The sequence below is a fragment of the Anoplolepis gracilipes genome, unplaced genomic scaffold (genome assembly GCF_047496725.1).
Source record: "Anoplolepis gracilipes unplaced genomic scaffold, ASM4749672v1 Contig18, whole genome shotgun sequence".
NCBI lineage: Eukaryota > Metazoa > Arthropoda > Insecta > Hymenoptera > Formicidae > Anoplolepis > Anoplolepis gracilipes.
Genome location: NW_027328669.1, coordinates 557,338 through 579,203, shown reverse-complemented (window position 1 = coordinate 579,203; position 21,866 = coordinate 557,338). Strand labels below are relative to the sequence as shown.

Here is a 21,866-nt window from a genome sequence, read left to right as displayed (position 1 = left end):
TGGACTTCCAGCGAACATTGCGATGTGTTTGCAACTCAATGCAGATATATATAAAAGAAAACCATATATTAAACATCCCATTGATAATTATAACATTTATATTTTTTTTATGCATCACATATGTTAAAATTAATTCGCAATGTTCTAGCATCTAAAAGAGTTCTTGTGGACAGAGATGGAAAACTTATGAAATGGAAATTTTTTAAAAAACTTTTAAAAATTCAACAAGATAGTTTCTGCCATTTGGCAAATAAGTTGAATCGAAAACATGTAGTGGGTCAAAAATAAGATAAACGTGAAATTGGCTGCACAAACGTTGAGCGACAGTTGTGCTCACGCATTTGAACAACTCTTAGAAGATAGAGTTCTTGAATTTGCAGAATGTGCCCCAAAAGCTAAATTTTGTAGGATAGTTAATAATACTTTTGATTGCCTTAATTCTAGAAGCATTTTTGCAAACGCCTACAAAAAACCATTATCTCGACAATGCTGAGAGCGTATTTCAGTTTTTTACAGATGCGATTTATTATTTTTCGTTAATAAAGGTAGAAATGTCGGGAATACCAATAATCGAGACAAAAACGGGATTTCTTGGATTTATTATTGACATGACAAATTTAAAGAATCTATATAGTAACTACGTTGAGACAGGCTATTTACATTATATATTATCCTATAAACTGTCACAAGATCATTTGGAAATATTATTTTCATGTTTCAGGGCTATGGGAGGGTTTAATAATAATCCTAACTGCGTTCAGTTTTCTGCATCATTTAAAAGATTGCTACATCATAATGAAATTACATCATCGGCTATGGTGAATTGTATAGCTCTTGATGATACGTCGATTTTAACAGTTTCGTCCAGGAAAAAATTATCAAATCCACTAGAAAAAATAAATACTGAAAAATTAAATGAAATAGATACAAGATACGATATAGATGACATACCCTTGCATATAATAAATTCTGTATCTGCGCACACAGCCGAATATATTGCAGGTTTCATTGAAAAACAAATATTAAAAAAGATTAAATGTAATACTTGTTGTCAATTATTAAATGAATGTGACGAAGTACCATTCTCATTTATAAAAAGAAAGAGTTTCGACTTTTTGCGATATCCGAGAGTGGATACATTAACAATTTTAACAGCTGCGGAAAAAATATTCAATTTTTTTAGATTAAAAAATAAATTAAAAATTAAGAACGTTATGCAAAAAATGATTATACTTACCTTAAGATACATTAATATGTCCAAAATATTTATTATTTTTGATTATCATGTAAAGGATATGGATCTTATGGAAAATCATAAATATTTCATAATTAAATTAATATTAAGCATTTTTTTTAAAGTTAAATTAAGTTATTTTGGCAAAGAAAGTACATTAAATCAGTACAAAACATTCGTGAGGCACACGCTAACGAAAACTGTTATTTTTTCTGGTCAATAAAATAAGTATATAAAAATTTTATAAAATGTAAAAAATAAAAGAAAAAAATATAATAAATATCATATCTAATAATTTTTTCATATTATGTATATCTAATAAAATTTAAAGTATTATTACTGTTTTTACAATTAATATTACTTTATGATTTGAATCTCCCGGAGTTTTGGTATTTGACCTATCAATGAATGTTGGCTAAAAGACCTCTCACTTGCTCTAATGGGAAAAGTGGGAGTATTAGCAGTCCATACTTATATAAAGTCAAAGGGTCCGCGACACAGTTGCAGGTCCGCGGCGCGGTTGGTTAGCGAGGAGTTTGCGGAGAAGGGAAAGAGGTCCGCGGTGCGGTTGGCAGACGAGGGGACAGCGGAGAGAAGAGAGAGGTCCGCGACACAACCGGTAGGCGATGGGACAGCGGAGAGGGGAGAAAGGTCCGCGGTGCAGCCGATGGGTCCACGAGAGGGATAGAGAGAGACAGCGTGATATGTGTTCGCAACACGATAGAGAGAGAAAGAGAGAGAGAGAGAGAGAGAGAGACGGCGCGATAGGCGTTCACAACGCGATAGAGAAAGAGACGGCGCGATAGGTGTTCGCAACACGGTAGAGAGAGACGGCGCGATAGGTGTTCGCAACGTGGTAAACGGAGACGGAGTGATAGACGTGTGGTATAGGATAGGATAAAGAGAGCGCTATGTGCATTGTACATAGTGTAGAACAAGGAGAGCGCGCGTGGTGGGAAAAAGAGAAGATTACAATAGAAAGATAGTGTGAAAGAGAAAGAAGGAGGGTGTGGAGAAAGGATAGCGGAAGCGCGATAAGACGGAGGCTAAGGCGTACGCGAGAAAATAAATTTATTTTATGTTAAGTTTTTATATATTAAATTTTTATATATTAAATATTAATTTATTATATCTAAATATATAATTATATCTTATTATATATATTAAATATTATCTTATTATATGTAAGATTAATTGATTGATGAAATAATATAGTTAATGTTAAACGATAGTTTATTCAATTCAATGATGTGTACAGATAATTAGGTCTCGGACAGAACTCGCAATTGCGCGCTCGGTGCTCTTTTCTCTCTCGCGTTTCTCCGCAGACTCTCTCGTCAGTTCTCTTTCTTCGATCGGCGACGGACGAATTTTTGAAAAACGAATACAGATTATATGTTACCCGGCGGCAATCATAACATATACAGAAAACAGCGGATACCTGTCTTTGTCAAGGTCGAAAATAGAATAACGGTCGAAATATAACACGGAATATAATACATCAAGACCGACAAAATAAAATTACAATGCTAAAAATAAAAATATCCTACATATATAATATGGAGGAAGAAGGATGGGATAGATTGAAGAAGGCGCAAGCAATTGTACGTGTTTAAAATATATATATAATTTTTATTCAACAAAAGTGTGTATGTATACATATAAGGTGGGTGTGTGTGTTTTAAAATTAAAAATATAATATATAAAATTTAAAAATATAATATAAAATATAAAAATATAAAATAAAAAAGATATAAAGAGATACTAAATCTACAATATAAAATATACAGGGTGTCCCAGAACAACCTTCCGTCCGTAAAATGACGTAGTCCTGACACAATTCTAAGACAATTTTTCCTTTACCAAAATTTGATTTAAAGCGTAGTTTTTGAGTTATAAGCGAAAATAGTTAGCAAATCACGCGTCGAGTATAGAAGACACCGCGAGCGCTGGCGCAGCTGACCGTCGGACGAGTGATTACCGCCGCATGAGTCGCTAAAACTATTTTATCTTATAACATAAAATTATGCTTTAAATAAAATTTTGGTAAAGAAGAAAATGTCTTATAATTACGTCAGGAATAAGGGTTTAAATAACGTCGGACGCTGCGATCAGCTGATTGCTACACGCGATGTGTGTATGGCTGAGTGTGTGTGTAAAAGAAAAGGACAGAGTGAGTGAGTGAGTGAGTGAGGGAGTGAGTGAGTGAGTGAGTGAGTGAGTGAGTGAGGGAGTGAGTGAGTGAGTGAGTGAGGGAGTGAGGGAGTGAGGGAGGGAGGGAGGGAGGGAGGGAGTGAGTGAGTGAGTGAGTGAGTGAGTGAGTGAGAGTGAGTGAGAGAGAGAGAGAGAGAGAGAGAGAGAGAGAGAGAAAGAGAGAGAGAGAGAGAGAGAGAGAGACAAAGGAGAGAGAGAGAGATAACCGTCTTCGCGACGGCGACGGCGACGCTCCTTCGATTGTCATCGACATTGTCGTCGACGACTTCAGACCGATCGATATATTGATTTTCCAGCTCAGCTGACAGACACAGCCGATTGCTACACGTAGCAATCAGCTGATCGCAGCGTCCGACGTTATTTTAAGGAACACTTATTCCTGACGTAATTATACGACATTTTCTTCTTTACCAAAATTTTATTTTAAGCATAATTTTGTGTTATAACATAAAATAGTTAGCGATTTTGACTCATGCGGCGGTAATCACTCGTCGGATGGTCAGCTGCGCCCGCGCTCGCGGTGCGCCGCGCCGCTCCTGGCTGCCTTCTATACTCGACGCGTGATTTGCTAACTATTTTCGCTTATAACTCAAAAACTACGCTTTAAATCAAATTTTGGTAAAGGAAAAATTGTCTTAGAATTGTGTCAGGAGTACGTCATTTTAATGGACGGAAGGTTGTTCTGGGACACCCTGTATAAAAATATAAAAAAAGATATAAAAAACTAAAAATTAGTGGGGTAGAGGAAGAGGGGGAATGCGCGACGGCTGCTTCTGTAACAAAAAAATGAACGTCTTTATTAGTACTTTAAAAATACACAAACTTTTGAGCATATTATATAAATACTTACAATACAAGGGGCTCCTTTCCGAATAATCTGCGGAGGTCAAATACGTCCGTGTAGAAGTATGGGAAAAACTCGTCTAAGAGGCGAGCACGGGAGCCATCGCCCCACAAATCCTCGAATTCCGCATATTCGCGGCGGAAGGTCCGCTCCCGACGCACCTCCTACATGTGCGCGATGTTTATGTATCCCGGGATGAGGTTATGATAACATTTATATTCCTGTAAAAGAAAAAAAACATAAATATATTATAAATAAAAGATAAAGCGTATAAAAATAATAAAAACTACTTACATCACCGAATGAGATGTGGTAGTAACGATATTGGTAATGCTGTAAAAGATAAAAGCGTATAAATATAAATATAAATATATTGTAAATAAGAGCGTATAAAATAATAAAAACTACTTACATCCTCGAATAGTACATCCAGCAACGCTCGGAACAGAGCGCGGGCCAAATTTCTGACCCAGCGAAGTTCCACGCGACAATATCCAGTTTCGAAAATAGCATCCAGAAAGGACATTATGCTTGACATTTTTTTTAACTTTTATCGAATCACGTCACTTCACTGGATCACAGACAGACACTTTATGAAAGCTCCAGCGGAGGCTAGGTAACGTCTCGGTAAAAAAAATAGTGTAGGGGATGAGCATGACATAAGAGTTAGCAACAAATGCTTACTCTTCACAGCTGATAAAGAATTAAAAACTGACGCAAACTGTAACTCTACACAGCATTCATACAGATAATTATAATTAAATAGCGACACAATCAAATAAGCATCTGACATCTATTGAACATTGATCAACATCAATTGAAACATTGATCAACATTGATCTAAACATGTTTGAACCCTATCATACATCATCAAATAAATATCTTAATATCATGACTTGAAATATAATACCAGATGCAGCAGCATCACGTACTGAAATGTAATACTCACCACACAAATGTATACACGGCTAAGACATGGCTAAGAGATATAATACTTGCTACAGATCGATCCATGTTTGAACCACTATCATACATCAAACAAACATCTATCGAACCACGATGAATATCTATCAAACTATGTTTGAACCATAATTATACATCAAACAAACATCTATCGAATCGCGAGGAACATCTATCGAACCATGTTTGAACCATTATCGTACACCAAACGAACGCCGATCAACATCAAGCGAACCATGAACGACATGAATTTTGACATTTTTGTGTTCAAAGATGTTAAAAATTCCACGTCTATTGTCTGCTAAAATGCAGACTAATAGAAAAATGCATCACGTACTGTAATATAATACATGCTACAAGGAGAGAATAAAAAAGATAATAATAATAACACGCATGTATTTTAACAATAGTTTATTATAAATATAGATTGGTTGAACCTTTATGATGATGATTCGACCACCAATTGAATATTTTAAATATATTCTGTAAAGCACAATTTCGTATATGTCTATCGCAACGCAGAGTAGCATCTAATTTATCTAAAGCAGGAACGTCATTATAGTCGTTATCCAATGTCTCGATAATAAGACCGATTCTCGCGTGTACTTTCTCTACTTCTCTCGTGCGTAAGGGAAATGTAGTTTTTAATCGTGCAAGTTATTCCAACGTTTCTGTTGCGATCAATTTCCACACCGTTGAGTTCATATCGAAGTTCATCAAACATGAATGCAACGCAATTATTTCCCAATATCATTAGTTCATCCTTTTTCCTTATCGTCAATTTTCCTTCGACGTAAAAGAAGCTTTCGCACGGCAACGTGTACAAATCCTGATGCTGTATAGGTATCCGTATCTCATCGCTATATTCAAGTGTTGTATTTGCGTATGGATTGTACGTATAAGTTTCAATCTTTACTATACGGTCGTCAAAGATCGGTTCACTTCCAATGTTCAAAATGTCAATCATTTTTTCAATTATTTCGTACGACAAATCTCAAAAACTTTAAAAATTCACGATTCAACGCGTTGAGCTTCTTTTTAGCGTAACCAGACACCTGAATATTGTCACCAGACACCGCTCGCCTCCTCGCAAAAGTATTGTCCCTCGTAAAGATATTGTCTCTCGCGTGCTCCGTTTCATTCAACACGAACATACTATTTTTGACGTCGTCGTACGTGCAATCGTACGGTAATTTCCTCTCCTCGAAAATCAAGCAATCGACCCTCCTGATCCACAACACGTATCGTTAAATCAGTAATGCTTCGCACGACGGTAGATAAATGATTTGCGCGGGCGTTTCCGATATCTTATATGCCGGTGGTACACTCGAAGAAAATTCATGTATCGTGTGTACGCGCTTACTATTGCTATATGCACCAGCGGTCACATTGCATTCTATACGAATAATGTTTACGTTAATAATATTTATCGGCACATCTGATTCGTACCATTTCCGCGGCTGCAATACACGATTCGAGAATCCCAACGATCCTATGTTGTTGGGCTTATTAAAATGTATTCTGTATGTGCATTTAATTTCACTTTTCAACGTATTATGATTAGCGCGAATCACTATTGGATATTTCTCATCATTGTTATTAACAATGTTGTGGGGATCGTATTGTAAAATTGCATGCGTTAGATATTCATTTATACCATGCAATTCGTACGATTCTTCGGGAATCGTAATTTTCTTGTCGTCGTTGTCAAAATAAAATTTATTATTTGAAGAATTGACGTTCGTATTATAAGTTTCAAAATCCGTTAAACCAAGTTCGTAATCATCATCGTTCAAATCTATGGCTGGAAAGTAGCTTACGGCAAGAACGCTACTCTTACCAGTCAACGTAAGTGTCAGTGACATGTCGAATACTGAGTCACGACAGTAGAGTGTTAGGCTTTAAATTTAATCGTTTGAAGAAATTGTAGACACAATTGTCCGCAAATACTCTGATTATAATTTTGATAAGACGCATGATTATATTCAATTTTTGTTACATTCTGTCCAAAATATTGCACCAATTCCTCGGGCGTCGAAGATTTCCAAAACTATTAAAATACACAACATTATCTCCCCTCTTTGCGTATGCTACCCAATGAGTACCAGGACCCTCAACGTCGTTCAAATTGACAATGCAGCTCTTGTTTCGTCGCACGCCGCTTATCGGTAAATTATTGCGCATGAAAACACCTCTAAAGAGAGGTATGCGCATACGACTTGCAAGTTGTTTCAATTGTACGTTAGTTGTTACATCCGCAGGCATTTTTAACGTTTTTTTTCTTAGCAGTCGTTGAGAACCCTTGTTCACGCTTGTACGGAGCGAGATAATAAAGTCCACGACCTTCCATAGGACGATTGTGACGTTGCATTTCTTCGAATTGGCGTTGTGCGGTTTTGCTATCGTTTACAGCCTTTGCGATTCTCGCTGTTCTACCAGCCAAAGAACCGACTACTCCCAACAATGGTAAAATCGGTAAAATACCACCACGCTTCGCTACTGGAAGTATTCGTTTTTCCAACATATTTTTCATTTTCGATGATTTTTTCATCTTCATTCTCATACCAAATTTCGTTCTTGCCTTCATAGCCGTCCAAACAGCCATAGCAGCCGCTCTTTCACCAAGAGTCAAATCCCTCGCGGTAATACGTTCCCGCGCCTTCACAGCTAGTATACGATCCGCAACGTGTCGTTCGCCGAGGTCGTTGCTTCGCGAGTAAGCTATATCGTGGTCGCGACACGCAGCGTCCAATGGATTGATACCTCGATCGCCTCTAGCCAATCGTTCTTTTAAACGAGTTCCCGGTTCGCAAAACTGACATCCAGGAATATGCAATTCCATAGGAAGCGCGTTTATCACACGATTCAATAGACCGCTACTTCTTATAATTCTCGCTGACATTCGTAGCAATCTTTAATAAATGGTGCTGGACCGTCGATATGTGTTTGCTGCCACGGTAAATTATAATGTCGCAAACATCTATCGATACCGTTGTACTTCAGAATCAGCCTTTATATGTTCGGGAAGTTTGTCCCACAGTCGTTCCACGTAGCGGCTAAATTGTCTCAATAAAATAATCTTTGGTATATATTGCAACTGTTCAGAGGTAAACTCGAGAATATGACAGTCGTCCGACAGATGAAAAAACATTTTCAATACTGAGCGGTTTCGATTCGATGCGCATCTATAAATAGGTCCTCCCATGATTCATTCTCAAAATGCGGTTTGTGTGGCAAGCGACGATAATCAAAGTTACAAACTTTGATAATAGACTAATGCTTGAAAAAGAAATACGCAAGCATGGAAATATGTTACCAATTACTGTACGCGGTATTATTTGCGGTCCTTTAAATTGTGGTAAGACTAATGTATTGATAAGTCTAATTGAAAGTCCGTACGGTGTTCGTTTTGAAAACCTGTACGTACACTCAAAATCGCTTCAACAACCGAAATATCAATATTTGGAAAAGTTATTGAAACTGATAAATGAAATTGGTTATTTCACATTCTCTAATAATAATAAAGTCGTTGCTGCAAGCGAGGCGCTTCCGAATTTTATTTTTATCTTTGATGACGTGGCGTGCAATAAACAAAATACGATAAGAGAATACTTTGCAATGGGCCGACACTCGAGTGTTGACTGTTTCTATCTTTGTCAAACGTATGCCAAGATACCCAAGCATCTTATACGCGACAATGCGAATCTGTTGATTTTATTTCAACAGGATAGTACAAACCTGAAACATGTGTACAATGATCATGTAAATACTGACATATCATACGACGATTTTCACGCATTATGCCAGAAATGCTGACAGCACAAGTATGGATTCATAGTTATTGATAAAGACAACTCGCTGACCAATGGACGATATAGAAAAGGATTTAATGAATTTGCGACACCGTAGAGAGGTTAGTCGCTGTCGACACATCAGTCTAACAACATCTACAAAATATCGATCATGATAAACAACAATGATGATGAACGTGAAAAGATTGTGAGAGAGATTGCAAAAACGAGCGAATCAATTCGCAAAAAATATCACGCTTTAAAAACTGGTAAAATTGAGGAAGACGTCACTTTGGAGAGACATTTTAAGCCAATCACTGAACCTCTAAAACAAATTGTTGAAAATACCATCGATGTGAAATCTGATGCATCGAAAGTGGAGTTGTTTGGTACCCAGAGAAGAACAAGAGAGCATAATGCAGAAACGATCGAACATTTCACTGACTTATGAAAAAAAATCAAATGAAGGACGGAAACGATCAAACGATTCATTGATAACTTCTATACCAAATCAATCAAAGCAAATGAAACAATCGACTCCGATAAAAGCTGTACAACAACCTCAAATAATCTCGTTTCCTTCCGTTGAAGAAATTTTTGAGACCACACCCAAAGCGGTTGTGACGTCGGTTTAACGTCAATTACAAACATCCGATAGTCAGAATATGTTGCGAGAACATCTTGGTCCGCTCGGACAAAGATATATCGGAGCAATTTTGAGCCAAGATGAAAATAACGAGATGGAATACGTATACGGTGTTAAATTTTCCGACGAAGGAATGATGCTCGGCGATAAACATTTCGAAGTGGATAAGAATGATAATATAATCATCAATGGAGTAAAATATGCGGGGATGCCGGGTCTCTACGAATTAATTTTCAAAAGAATTCCCGACGATGCTGTATATACAGAGAACGATATGCATAAATATAAAAGTATATTATTGGCGACAAACGCGCATAGACGTGATAGCAATGTGCGTAATCCAGTATTAAGTAACAAAGGATACAAATATAAATATATAATCGCTTCATTATTTCCTGTCAAAAGAAAAATTGGAAAAGGTATAAACCTACCACGCACTATGACACTGAGTGAGAATAAAATTGAATACGGCATTGGAACGATCCCAACGAATTGGTAGATCGTTTGCGGCTGTTGGAAGCTTCGCGTCAAGCAGGTAACAATGCCCATGGCAATGAATTCATGTCAATTATCGAAGAGCTTCACGAGGCGGGTCTTATTATAAATTAAACAACATGTTGACGATACTAGTCATTCTGTCAAAACATTTGGTATTGAAATGCCAATTAATAAATTTGGAATATCACTCGGTACGTCGAATAATGTATACTATGAATGGAACGGATTACTAAGAAATTATGTGCGAGATAACGCTCTGTGTCTGACTAGTACCGGCTTTGACGTAAGGTTGCGCAAGATACGACGTGTAGCGCAACCGGAAGATGATAACGATGCTGCTAACAAACGGTACGTTGAAATGAGTGTTGAACTTTTGAGAAATCGGCAGAAAGAAATTGAGGAAACAATTATTGCGCTCGAAACGCACGTGCAAACGCTTCAGATAATGATGCATGAAATGCAGAAAATGCTTCAGACACGTGTGCAAATTACATCCGACTCAGGAAAAGATACATAAAAAATCATACATGAACTTTTACATTATTATGAAATATGCAACGATCAAACATGCAAGAAAAGAAAAACCACTCTGAAAAGCGACAGCTCGTGGAAGAATTGCACGCTCCGGCGAAAAGAAATTTTCCGCATAGACGCGTCATAGTACGTGGATACGATGATATGTGGCAGGCAGACGTGGTTGAGATGCGTCCTTATGCACGAGTCAACAAAGGTTTCAATTACATACTCACTGTTATCGATGTGATGAGCAAGTATGCGTGGGCTACACCGCTCAAAAGTAAAAGCAGAAACGAAATGTCTGAAACGATTGCGAAACTAATTCGAGATAGTGGAAGATGTCCGAAAAATTTTCAAACAGACGGAGGAAAGGAATTTACAATGCAAATGTGCAAAAACTCATGAAGAAACATAACATTAATCATTATTTAACGTATTCCATCATGAAAGCCTCGATCGTGAAACGATTCAACCGCACTTTAAAGAACAATATGTGGAAATTGTTTACGCTAAATGGTAATTACAAGTGGATCGACGCTTTATCCCGACTCGTTGCAGAATATAACGCGCGAAAACATCGCACTATCAATATGAAACCTATCGATGTCACTCCTACAATCGCTGATAGACTTTTAAATACAGTATACAACAATGTAAAAATTGCTGCTTCAGCGAGATTCAAAGTAGGTGATTCGATACGTGTGAGTAAATTCAAAACCATTTTTGATAAAGGTTACACACCAAATTGGTCGACCGAAGTGTTTAAAATTGTCAAAATACAGAATACTAATCCCGCGACATATCTACTCAAAGATTTGCGCGGAAATCCAGTAACCGGAGGATTCTACAAATACGAGCTACATAACGTTGCTAATCCCGACGTATATCTCGTGGAAAAGGTAATACTCAAAAAAGGAGATGAAGTTTTTGTGAAATGGCTGGGACTTGATAAATCGCACAACTTTTGGATACATAAAAATAATTTATTATAAACATATAACATAATAAAAATATACATAAATTGACATGAATGAATATATATATATATATATATATATATATATATATAGATAGATATATAGATTTATTGACTCCCCTTGGGGATTTCAATCTCTTACAAAAATCTTACACAGTATCTTACCACTAAACTTAGCCTAACTTAGCCTAAAACGTTTTTTGACGGGCATGCGATTGCGACCCCATATTTCTCCCAATCGCATGCCCCCCCTACACACACACACTACCCTCTCTCCGCTGGACTTCCGCTTCCTCTTGCCTTATATGAATTTCATTTTCTTTTACTTTCTATTCCCTCGATTCCCTTCTCTGCTCTCATCCTACCATTCACTCTCATTCTCTCCTCTTCGTTCATTCTCATCTTTATTACTCTCCTCTCTCCCAGCTCTCTCTCTCTCCACCTACCTCATCCATTCCTCTCCCTCCCCCTCCTCTCTCAGCACCCATCTCACATTATCCTGCCAGCTCCCCTCTCCCCTCATCCAGCTTCTACAACTCTCCCATACATGTTCCCACGTCTCCTCCTGTTCTCCACATAGTCTACATTGTCTTTTCCTCTCTTCTTCCCAGTATCTACATTCCTTCATCTCTTCTCCTAATCTAAACCTTGCCACCCTTCTTCATCTGCTCTCTCCCCAGTCCTTCTTTAAATATCCTGGTATCCCTTCCCCCTTAACCTCTTTATATCATCTATTAAATCTTGCCTCCTCCATCTTTCCCCTTCTTTCTTTCCTCTGCCTCTCCTTATCTCTATCTTCTATACCCTTATACCAGTCTTCTCCCCTCTCCTCCTTTTCTTCTATTTCTTCCACTCTTATCCCTCTATCCTTGAAAAAACCTTCTCTTTCCTCCTCCCACCTCCCCTACTTTACTGTCCCTTAATTCTTTTAGGCACTCCCTTGTTAATTCACCCCCCCTCCCTTCTCTTAACCTTTTTTCGTATCCCCATGCTCTTCTTCCCGCTCTAACTCTTAATTTCTCCCTCTGTAGCTCTTCCTTTATCATGTATCCCGGCATCCTAATGTCCACTCCTAGTACCCACCTTAGGTATCTCTATCTTCTCTATTCTCTCTATCCCTTCCCTCTCATTCCATCCCCATATCTCTACGCCATATTCCAATACCGTCCAAACCAACCTATCAAACAGCCATATCCTCCTTCCCCAGTCCCTTCCAAATCTTCTCCTTCCTATCCCCCAAACCTGTCCCATTATTGCCGCGGCCCTCCTGACCCTATCACTTATTTGCGTCTTCTGTCCCCCATTCCTCTGCAACAAATATCCTAAGTATTTAAACTCCTTTACCTCTTCTACCTCCTTCCCCTTCCATCTCCAGATCTTCTTTGATAATCTTCCTCCTCTTCTTCTCTTAAATCTCATGATCTTTGTCTTCCCTATATTCACTTCCAACCCCTTTCTATCCATATACCTCTCTAGCCTATCCATCATGCTCCTCATTCCTTCCTCCTCTTCCGCCACCAATACCAAATCATCTGCATACGCCAGCGTGTATTAACTTCACTCTTCCTAGAGCAACCCCTCCCCACCTTACTTTACTCATCGCTTCCTCCAGATCCGCAATTATTATATTAAATAACATCATTAATATACATCCTTGTCTCAGCCCCCTCCCCGTCCAGAAACTCTCTCCCATTCCCTGACCTACTTTTACCCTACATTTTGTCTCTCCCAGTACCTCCTCTATCCTTCCTATCAATCCCTCTTTTACCCCCCCGTCATCTCATCATTTCCACTACTATCCCTCTATCTATCGAATCAAATGCCGCTCTCAGATCAACGAATAAAGCCACCATTCCTCCCTTTCTCCCCTCCAACTGCCTCCCTATCAGAAAGTTTAAAACGTACACATTATCCATCGTTCCCATCCCCTTCCTGAAACCCGTCTGATTTGGCGGTACTATTTCTTTCCCTTCCACTTCTTCTCTCAGTCTCTCCGCTAGTAAAGCCGTGTACACCTTGTATAGCGTTGGCATCAGTGTCACCCCTCTGTAGTCTCCCACTCTTTCCCCCTCCTCCTTTTTTACTATCGAAACTATTACACCCTCTTTCCACCTCTCCGGCCACCCTTCTCCTCTCCATTCTCTATTACAAAACTCCCTTGCCCACTTCTCTAACCCCCTTCCCCCATATTTCCACACTTCCCCTGGAATCCCATCTAACTCCGCTGCCTTCCCATTTTTTATTCTCCCTATTACCCCTCTAAACTCTTCTATACTTATCTCCTCCTTTTCTTCCTCCCCCCCTCCTCCTCACCCTATATCCTCTCACCACTCTTTCCTCAACTCCTCCTAATATCCTCATAAAGTGTTCTCTCCACTCCTCCATCTCGATCTCTTCATTCACTCTCTTCTTATCCCTTTTCCTTTCTCTATTCACTAAATCCACACTTCTCCCTCTCTTTTAATTTCCCTTGCCCTTTTCTCATTATCTGCATTTTTCATTATCTTCTTTCCTTTTCCTTTCGCACTCCTTATACTCCCCCTTCCTCTTCTTGTACCTTTCTCCCTCCCCTCTTTCTCTCCTCCATGCCCTTAATTCCCTCCTCACCTCTCTCTTCTTTTCCCTACACTCCACATCCCACCAACCTTCTTTCCCTTTATCCCTTCTCCCCCTTTCCTCCTCCGTCTCCTTTATCGCCTCTTTTATCCTTTCCATTTCCTCCTTCGTTCTCCTTTTCTCTTCGTTCTATTTCTCCCATCTTTTCTCTGAAATTCTTTATACCCCTCTCATCCCATATACCCTCCAGATCCTCTCTCTTTTTTCCCTCTTTTCCTTACCTCTTCCTTCTCCTCTTACCTCTAGCGGATGATGGTCTGAGTCTATCTTGTCCCCTACCCAAACTCCCTATCTTTTCTTCTACCTCCCTATCTTCTATCACATAGTCAATCACCATATCCCCCTTCCCTCCTGTAAACGTGAACTCCCCTTCTTCGTCCCCTTTCATTCTTCCATTTAAGATTTCCAGCCCCCATTCCTCCAGAAATTCTATCAGATATCTACCCTCTCTATTCCTCTTATCTTTTGAATGCCTTCTTCTCTCCTACTCCTTCCCAACTGTTCTTCCTCCCTCCTCCGCCGTTCTGGCATTGAAATCATCCTCTATTAACGTTTTTATTTTCCCTTCCCCCACTCTCACCCATCTCTCTAAATCCCTTATTATCCTCCCTACTCCCTTCCCCACATATACTCCTATCACCCTCTATCTTTCTTCCCCCCATCTCACCTCGCCCACCATCATGCCTTCCACTGCCCTTTCTATCTCACTTCCTTTTTCCATCCACTCTTTCCTTATCCCCATCAGCATATCTCCTTTCGGTCTCCCTCTCTTCCCTTCCCTTTTCGTTGCTTGAACCCCCCATTTTAGTTCCCTCGGTAACCTATTTTTCATTCTCTCCCAACCTTTCTCGTCTATCCATGTCTCTGATAACACTACCACATCCCACTCTCTCAAACCTTTCCAAAATTCTTCGTCTTTTTTCTTCAAACCTGCCACATTCTAAAAAACCACTTTCCATCCTTTCTCTTCCTCTTCCCCTCCTCTCTCCCCCTCCCTCTCTCTTCCCTCCTTTTCTGCTTTTTTCTTCCCTTCACCTACCCTATTTCTTAGTTTTCCCTTTGTTCCTCCCCTCTTTTCCTTCCTTTCTCATCTATCAAATCTCCCTCTTCTTCATCCCATCTCCACCACCTATCTTCTATCATCATTCTCCCATACATCATCCTTATTCTCTTTCCTGCTTTTTCTTCCTTTCTCGCAATTTCCTCCATTTTCCATCTCATCCTCCTTTCTTGCCATGTCCAATCTTCCAAAATTCTTTCTTTCCTCCCCCTTAGTCCACTCTTTTTCTTCCATACCTCCCTTCTCTGTTACTCGTCCTCTAACCTCACTAAGACCATTTCCCTATCTTTTTCTCTGTCACCTCCTAATCTTTTTACCTCCTTTACTCTTACCTCCGCCCCTATATCTCTTAAAATCTCTTCCACCACCTCCTTCCTTTTCCCTTCCTGTATCTTTGCCCCTCTTATTATTATGTTTTTCCTTCTTTCTTCCCTATCCTTCATCTCCATCTTCCTTTCCATTTCTTTCACTCTTTTCATCATCTCCCCTCCTTCCCCTCTTTTTTCCCCCCGTCCCCTTCTTCCCCTTTCCCCCTATCTTTTTCTAATTCTATTACCCTTTTCTCTAATCCTTTAATATAATTCTTTAATTCCTCCCTCTCCTCCTTCCACCTCTCTTCTAACCCTCTCAACTCCTTTTTCATCTCCTCTAGCCACCCCTTCATTCCCTCTCTCATCACCTTCTCCACTTCTTCTTTCCATCTCCTTATTATTCCTTCTACACTTCTCTATTTCTATAATGAATTGTAATCTGTCATGTTGAGAATTAAAACTATTCAGTATGTAATGTATAGAGTCAGAGGGTACAGCCATGATTATGTCATCCACAAATCTAAAATAAACCTGGGGATTGAAATATAACGTGTTCAAAGCTTTCGTTTCTAAGTCTTGTATAACTATGTCAGCTATAATGGGTGATAATATTGAGCCCATGGGAGTTCCGAATGTTTGTCTATATGTGACTTTATTAAATGTAAAATACGTACAGTTTAAGATCATCCTGATCCCATTTAAAAACTCTGCTTCGGTAAAGTCACAGTTATTGCTTAAAAATTGCCATCTGTTTGAAATGCTGTCAAGCGCCAGATTTAAAGGAATGTTAGTGAAAAGTGAAACCACTAACGAAATAAATTCCATATCTTCATCTATGTGGGTGTTATTCAACCTATTAACAATGTCAAAGCTATTCTTCACAAAACTAGGAGGAAAATTATTAACCATGAGCTTATGTAAAAAAACGGCTAACGAGTGTAGTGGGCTGTTTATAGAAGATATTATTAGTCTGTATGGTGTGTTTGGTTTATGGATTTTTGGCAATCCATAAGCCCGTGGTAATGTGCCATCTGTGAATAATAGGGATTTATATGTTGCATCGGAAATGTATCGGCAGTTCTTCCATCTAACTAATAGTTTCTTAAGATTAGAGATTAATTTATTTGTCGGATCTTTCTTCACTGTTGTGTATGTCGTTTCGTCTGTAAGTAAAGTTTCTACTTTGTTGATATAATCATTTTTGTCGAGGGCTACTGTCACGTTTCCTTTATCAGCTCTAGTAAGAATTACATTGTTATTGTTTTTCAGAAATTGTATTGTAGCAGAATGTGTATTAATTAACCAATCATCTGCTTCATTTTTTGGGTATGTGTGAGAAGGAATAGTTTTTATGATGTCTCTAGAAGAACCCCTCATGTGTAATCTCTCATCTGTAGGAAGTTTGTTAATGCTATTCTCTACATTTTTTATAAGCTCAATCGTTAATGACGTTTTATTGGAAGAAGGAAGACTAAAATTACCTCCTAGCTGTAGAAAACATTGGATATCGTGAGGTATAGGTGTTCCTGAAAGATTGATAAACCACCTATCTCTAATCTTATTTAAATCAGGGTGTATATTTTCATAAATTGCGGATTCAATGTGGACTTTCGTGGTATTATTTGTCAGAGTAATGTTTTGAGTCTTATCATGCGAAGAAAGGATATCACCGGTTCGAGTTTTTTGATAAACATTGGTGACTTTGTGGTTATAATAACAAAAATAACGTATGGGTGTAATAATGTCATTAGTCCTCTGTTTTGTCAACATGAACCTAAACTTATTATCAAATTTTTTTATTTCTTTTTTAAAATATGAAAATAACGGTCGACTTTGTTTATTGAAAAAATTATTACAAATACGTAGTGGTAAGGCCTCAAACATTTTCACTGATATATGGAAGATATTATCAAAGGATCTTCTTAGAAATAAATATGAATCTCTGAGTTCTATGCTTAATAACCTTTTAAAAAATAAGTTTCTCGCCCGATTGAAATTGTGTAATGATCTGTTATTATTAGAATTCAATTTGAATTTCGATAATAACTGTTCGATATGTGGAAACACATTGTGAGATATACAATTCTTAAGGAATTTTACCTTGATTTTGTGTAATATAATGAGTCTTCGAAGTCTAATCCATGCCTTAAGTAATTTTACAGTGTTAAAGTTAAATCTATAATTAATATAGATAAAAAACGAGAAATTATTACCACGCATATTTCAATCTGCGTATAAATTAAATAAAACAATAAATAATAAAGTCAGTGCTCTCTTAAATATAAATTATTAAATAAGTTAAAAACGGCAATAGAGAGCAAAAATTAAGTCGTGTTAAACAAGTTAGGTCTTAATTAAACAATCATATAATAATTAAAACACAATAATAAGGTATATTATAGATAATATAAAAAATGACAATAATTATTACATATGTCGCACAATCTTCAACAATAAAATTACTATTAGCGGTGTTCTATATCGCATTATCATAACGCAAATCAATCCTCATATCAAAAATTACAAATGTTAAGAGAACCTTTATATCGCATTTACGTAACTCTACTCATACGAAGATATTAAACCGACAAATGTTAACAAGAAATTACAATTCAATAATATAATTATTTGGATGCGTACGTTTCGAGCTCAATCTTTGAGTCTTCATCAGCGCAAAAATTAAATCATAAATATAAAAATTTATAAATTAAAACGAGAATATTTACTAATGTGTTATGAGTAATAAATGTAAAACGCTATTGTCTTATTTGTGTGAACCTACTCCCATAGATGTTTATTACAGACGAACATAGTCAACAATAAAAAAAACCACTGACCTGATAATATTGTGTGTGAATATCAATGTTTGTTGATATCTGTAAGAATGGGTGATGTTTTTAATATAATTAATTAAATTATGTATTGATGATCACTGTTCAAAAACTGTTATGAAGTTCACTCACTCTTTAACAATATTAGTGACGGTTGGTGACCAAATTGTTGACTCGTGTACTGTGGAGTTCGATCGTAAATGTCAAGGTATACTACAAGTTATATGTTTATATGTAATGTTTATATGTAATGTTTTCCCACCACTAAATTTCAGGAAGAGCGCCAACAATATCGTGATAGACAGCTGGTAAATTATCCGTATCAATTTGTAAATTTAGACCTTTCTTTTGTCTTTTGATAAATAGCATCTCAGAGATTAGCCTTTTAGTATAATATGGAGTCTCATCAAGTATTTTGACGTTATCCCAGCCAAAATCATGGTTAACTCGCATATTATAGCATAAACAAATTAAATAAAATAATTAGAACTCACAAAGACACCATTCCATCTGAATTAAAAACGAACGTCGTATACAAAATTAGTTGCAACCAATGTGAGGCCTCATATGTTGGTCAAACATCCCGAAAGTTAAAAACTAGAATCACAGAGCATAAAAGACATATACACCACAATACTAACACAAACTCTGTAATTACTAATCATAGAAGGGAGTTTAACCATGATTTTGACTGGGATAACGTCAAAATACTTGATGAGACTCCATATTATACTAAAAGGCTAATCTCTGAGATGCTATTTATCAAAAGACAAAAGAAAGGTCTAAATTTACAAATTGATACGGATAATTTACCAGCTGTCTATCACGATATTGTTGGCGCTCTTCCTGAAATTTAGTGGTGGGAAAACATTACATATAAACATTACATATAAACATATAACTTGTAGTATACCTTGACATTTACGATCGAACTCCACAGTACACGAGTCAACAATTTGGTCACCAACCGTCACTAATATTGTTAAAGAGTGAGTGAACTTCATAACAGTTTTTGAACAGTGATCATCAATACATAATTTAATTAATTATATTAAAAACATCACCCATTCTTACAGATATCAACAAACATTGATATTCACACAATATTATCAGGTCAGTGGTTTCTTTTATTGTTGACTATGTTCGTCTGTAATAAACATCTATGGGAGTAGGTTCACACAAATAAGACAATAGCGTTTTACATTTATACTCATAACACATTAGTAAATATTCTCGTTTTAATTTATAAATTTTTATATTTATGATTTAATTTTTGCGCTGATGAAGACTCAAAGATTGAGCTCGAAACGTACGCATCCAAATAATTATATTATTGAATTGTAATTTCTTGTTAACATTTGTCGGTTTAATATCTTCGTATGAGTAGAGTTACGTAAATGCGATATAAAGATTCTCTTAACATTTGTAATTTTTGATGTGAGGATTGATTTGCGTTATGATAATGCGATATAGAACACCGCTAATAGTAATTTTATTGTTGAAGATTATGCGACATATGTAATAATTATTGTCATTTTTTATATTATCTATAATATACCTTATTATTGTGTTTTAATTATTATATGATTGTTTAATTAAGACCTAACTTGTTTAACACGACTTAATTTTTGCTCTCTATTGCCGTTTTTAACTTATTTAATAATTTATATTTAAAAGAGCACTAACTTTATTATTTATTGTTTTATTTATTATATATATATATATATATATATATATATATATATACATATATATATATATATACACACATGTGAAAATATATATACATATGATATTTTAGAGTATACACATTTACATTCATTAGTTTACATAAATGTTATGTGTTTAACATAAACGTTACAATTATATCATTAAAGTTATGTAGCATTCGTGAAAATTTCAGAATCTACACATTTACATTCACCAATTTTATATAAATGTTACGTGTTTAACATAAACGTTACAATTATATCATTAAAGTTATGTAGCATTTGTGAAAATTTCAGAATCTACACATTTACATTCACCAATTTTATATAAATGTTACGTGTTTAACATAAAGGTTACAAATATATTATTAAAGTTATGTAGCATTTGTGGAATTTTTAGAATATATACATTCACCAATTTACGTAAATGTTACGTATTTAACATAAACGTTACAATTACATTATTAAAGTTATGTAGCATTTATGAAATTTTTAGAATACACACATTTACATTCACCAATTTACATTAATGTTACGTAACAAAGTAATCTCAAAATTACAGAACAATTCTACGTAATGCCTACAGATTCATTACATTATTGATATAACTGATACGTTATAATTTCATTTGGATAATCTGTAACATATACATATGGTGTATTATGTAATTATTACGTAAATGGTCCTTGTGTGTTTACTGGGATACTATCAATAAAGTACTGAAAAATAATCCATTAGATTGAAGTAGTTTGTCAAATAAAAGTTTACACCGAAACATTTAGTCTATCACAAGTCGTATATCAATAGCACAAATAATATAAAAAAAATATATGATAACACGGCTGGTTGCTCTGTTTCTTTTTAGTGCGGTCGGCATCTATAAGTTTTTAATTATTTTATTTTAACCTTGATATCGATACATAAGAATTTTATATTTCTTTAAAACTAATATGAATTTACTATGATACAATTTTGTAGTATTCACATTCTGTCTTTTCTTGCAGAATGTTTTTGAAACATTTAATTTTATACAATAGCAGAAAAATAAAAATAATAGTTTTGAGATTTATCCTACACAAAACAGTTTGATGTTAAATTAGTCACCTTGTATATGATTTTATAACATACACTGCTTATTGTTAGGCGGTTATCCTCAAAAATCTCAAGTATGCAGTTTTAATGAGGAATAAAATGAATGTGCAGTGACAACATTTTGCGAACCTAAATACGATTAAAGTTCTTCGAAAATCTGTCCTTCGGTATGCAAATAAAATAATTATTATGATCATTATACCATAATAATAAATTGTTAATAAATTGTATCATAGATTTATTATATTAATATATATATATATATATATATATATATATGATGTTCGAAATAAAATGATACGCCTGAATAATTTGTAAACAGTAAATGTTAGGAAATAATTTATTCGAATAAAAGTTGTGGAGGATAGGACAAGCTAAAGTATGATGTCATCATCATTCCACCACTTTATATTTTGGCGTACATCTATTTGACTCAGTTTTTTAAATGGAATTACCTTAATTTTTTATACATAAATCGATTCCTCGCAATATTTGTAAAAAGGATGAGATAGCAAAAAATTGAATAGTTTGTAAGATATTTTATATTTTGACATCATTTTACATAAAT

At 36.1% G+C, this 21,866-nt stretch overlaps 1 protein-coding gene and 1 pseudogene across 1 annotated transcript; both read left to right on the top strand.

Moving 5' to 3' along the window:
• The first annotated feature begins 9,215 nt into the window (after positions 1 to 9,215).
• Positions 9,216 to 10,298, top strand: LOC140675768 (uncharacterized; annotated as a pseudogene).
• Positions 10,299 to 10,754: 456 nt separating this feature from the next.
• LOC140675767 (uncharacterized) lies at positions 10,755 to 11,871 on the top strand. Its single transcript, XM_072910381.1, has 3 exons — positions 10,755 to 10,983; positions 11,436 to 11,602; positions 11,857 to 11,871. The coding sequence occupies exons 1-3, from the start codon at positions 10,755 to 10,757 to the stop codon at positions 11,869 to 11,871; spliced, it is 411 nt and encodes a 136-aa protein (XP_072766482.1).
• The last annotated feature ends 9,995 nt before the right edge of the window (positions 11,872 to 21,866 follow it).

Bases quoted from the DNA above. Each gene is read 5' to 3' on its own strand.
- LOC140675767 (XM_072910381.1), top strand. From the start codon at position 10,755: ATGCAAGAAAAGAAAAACCACTCTGAAAAGCGACAGCTCGTGGAAGAA. The intron at 10,984-11,435 runs GTAAAAGCAGAA...TTTTTGATAAAG, and splicing joins GTGGGCTACACCGCTCAAAA to GTTACACACCAAATTGGTCG.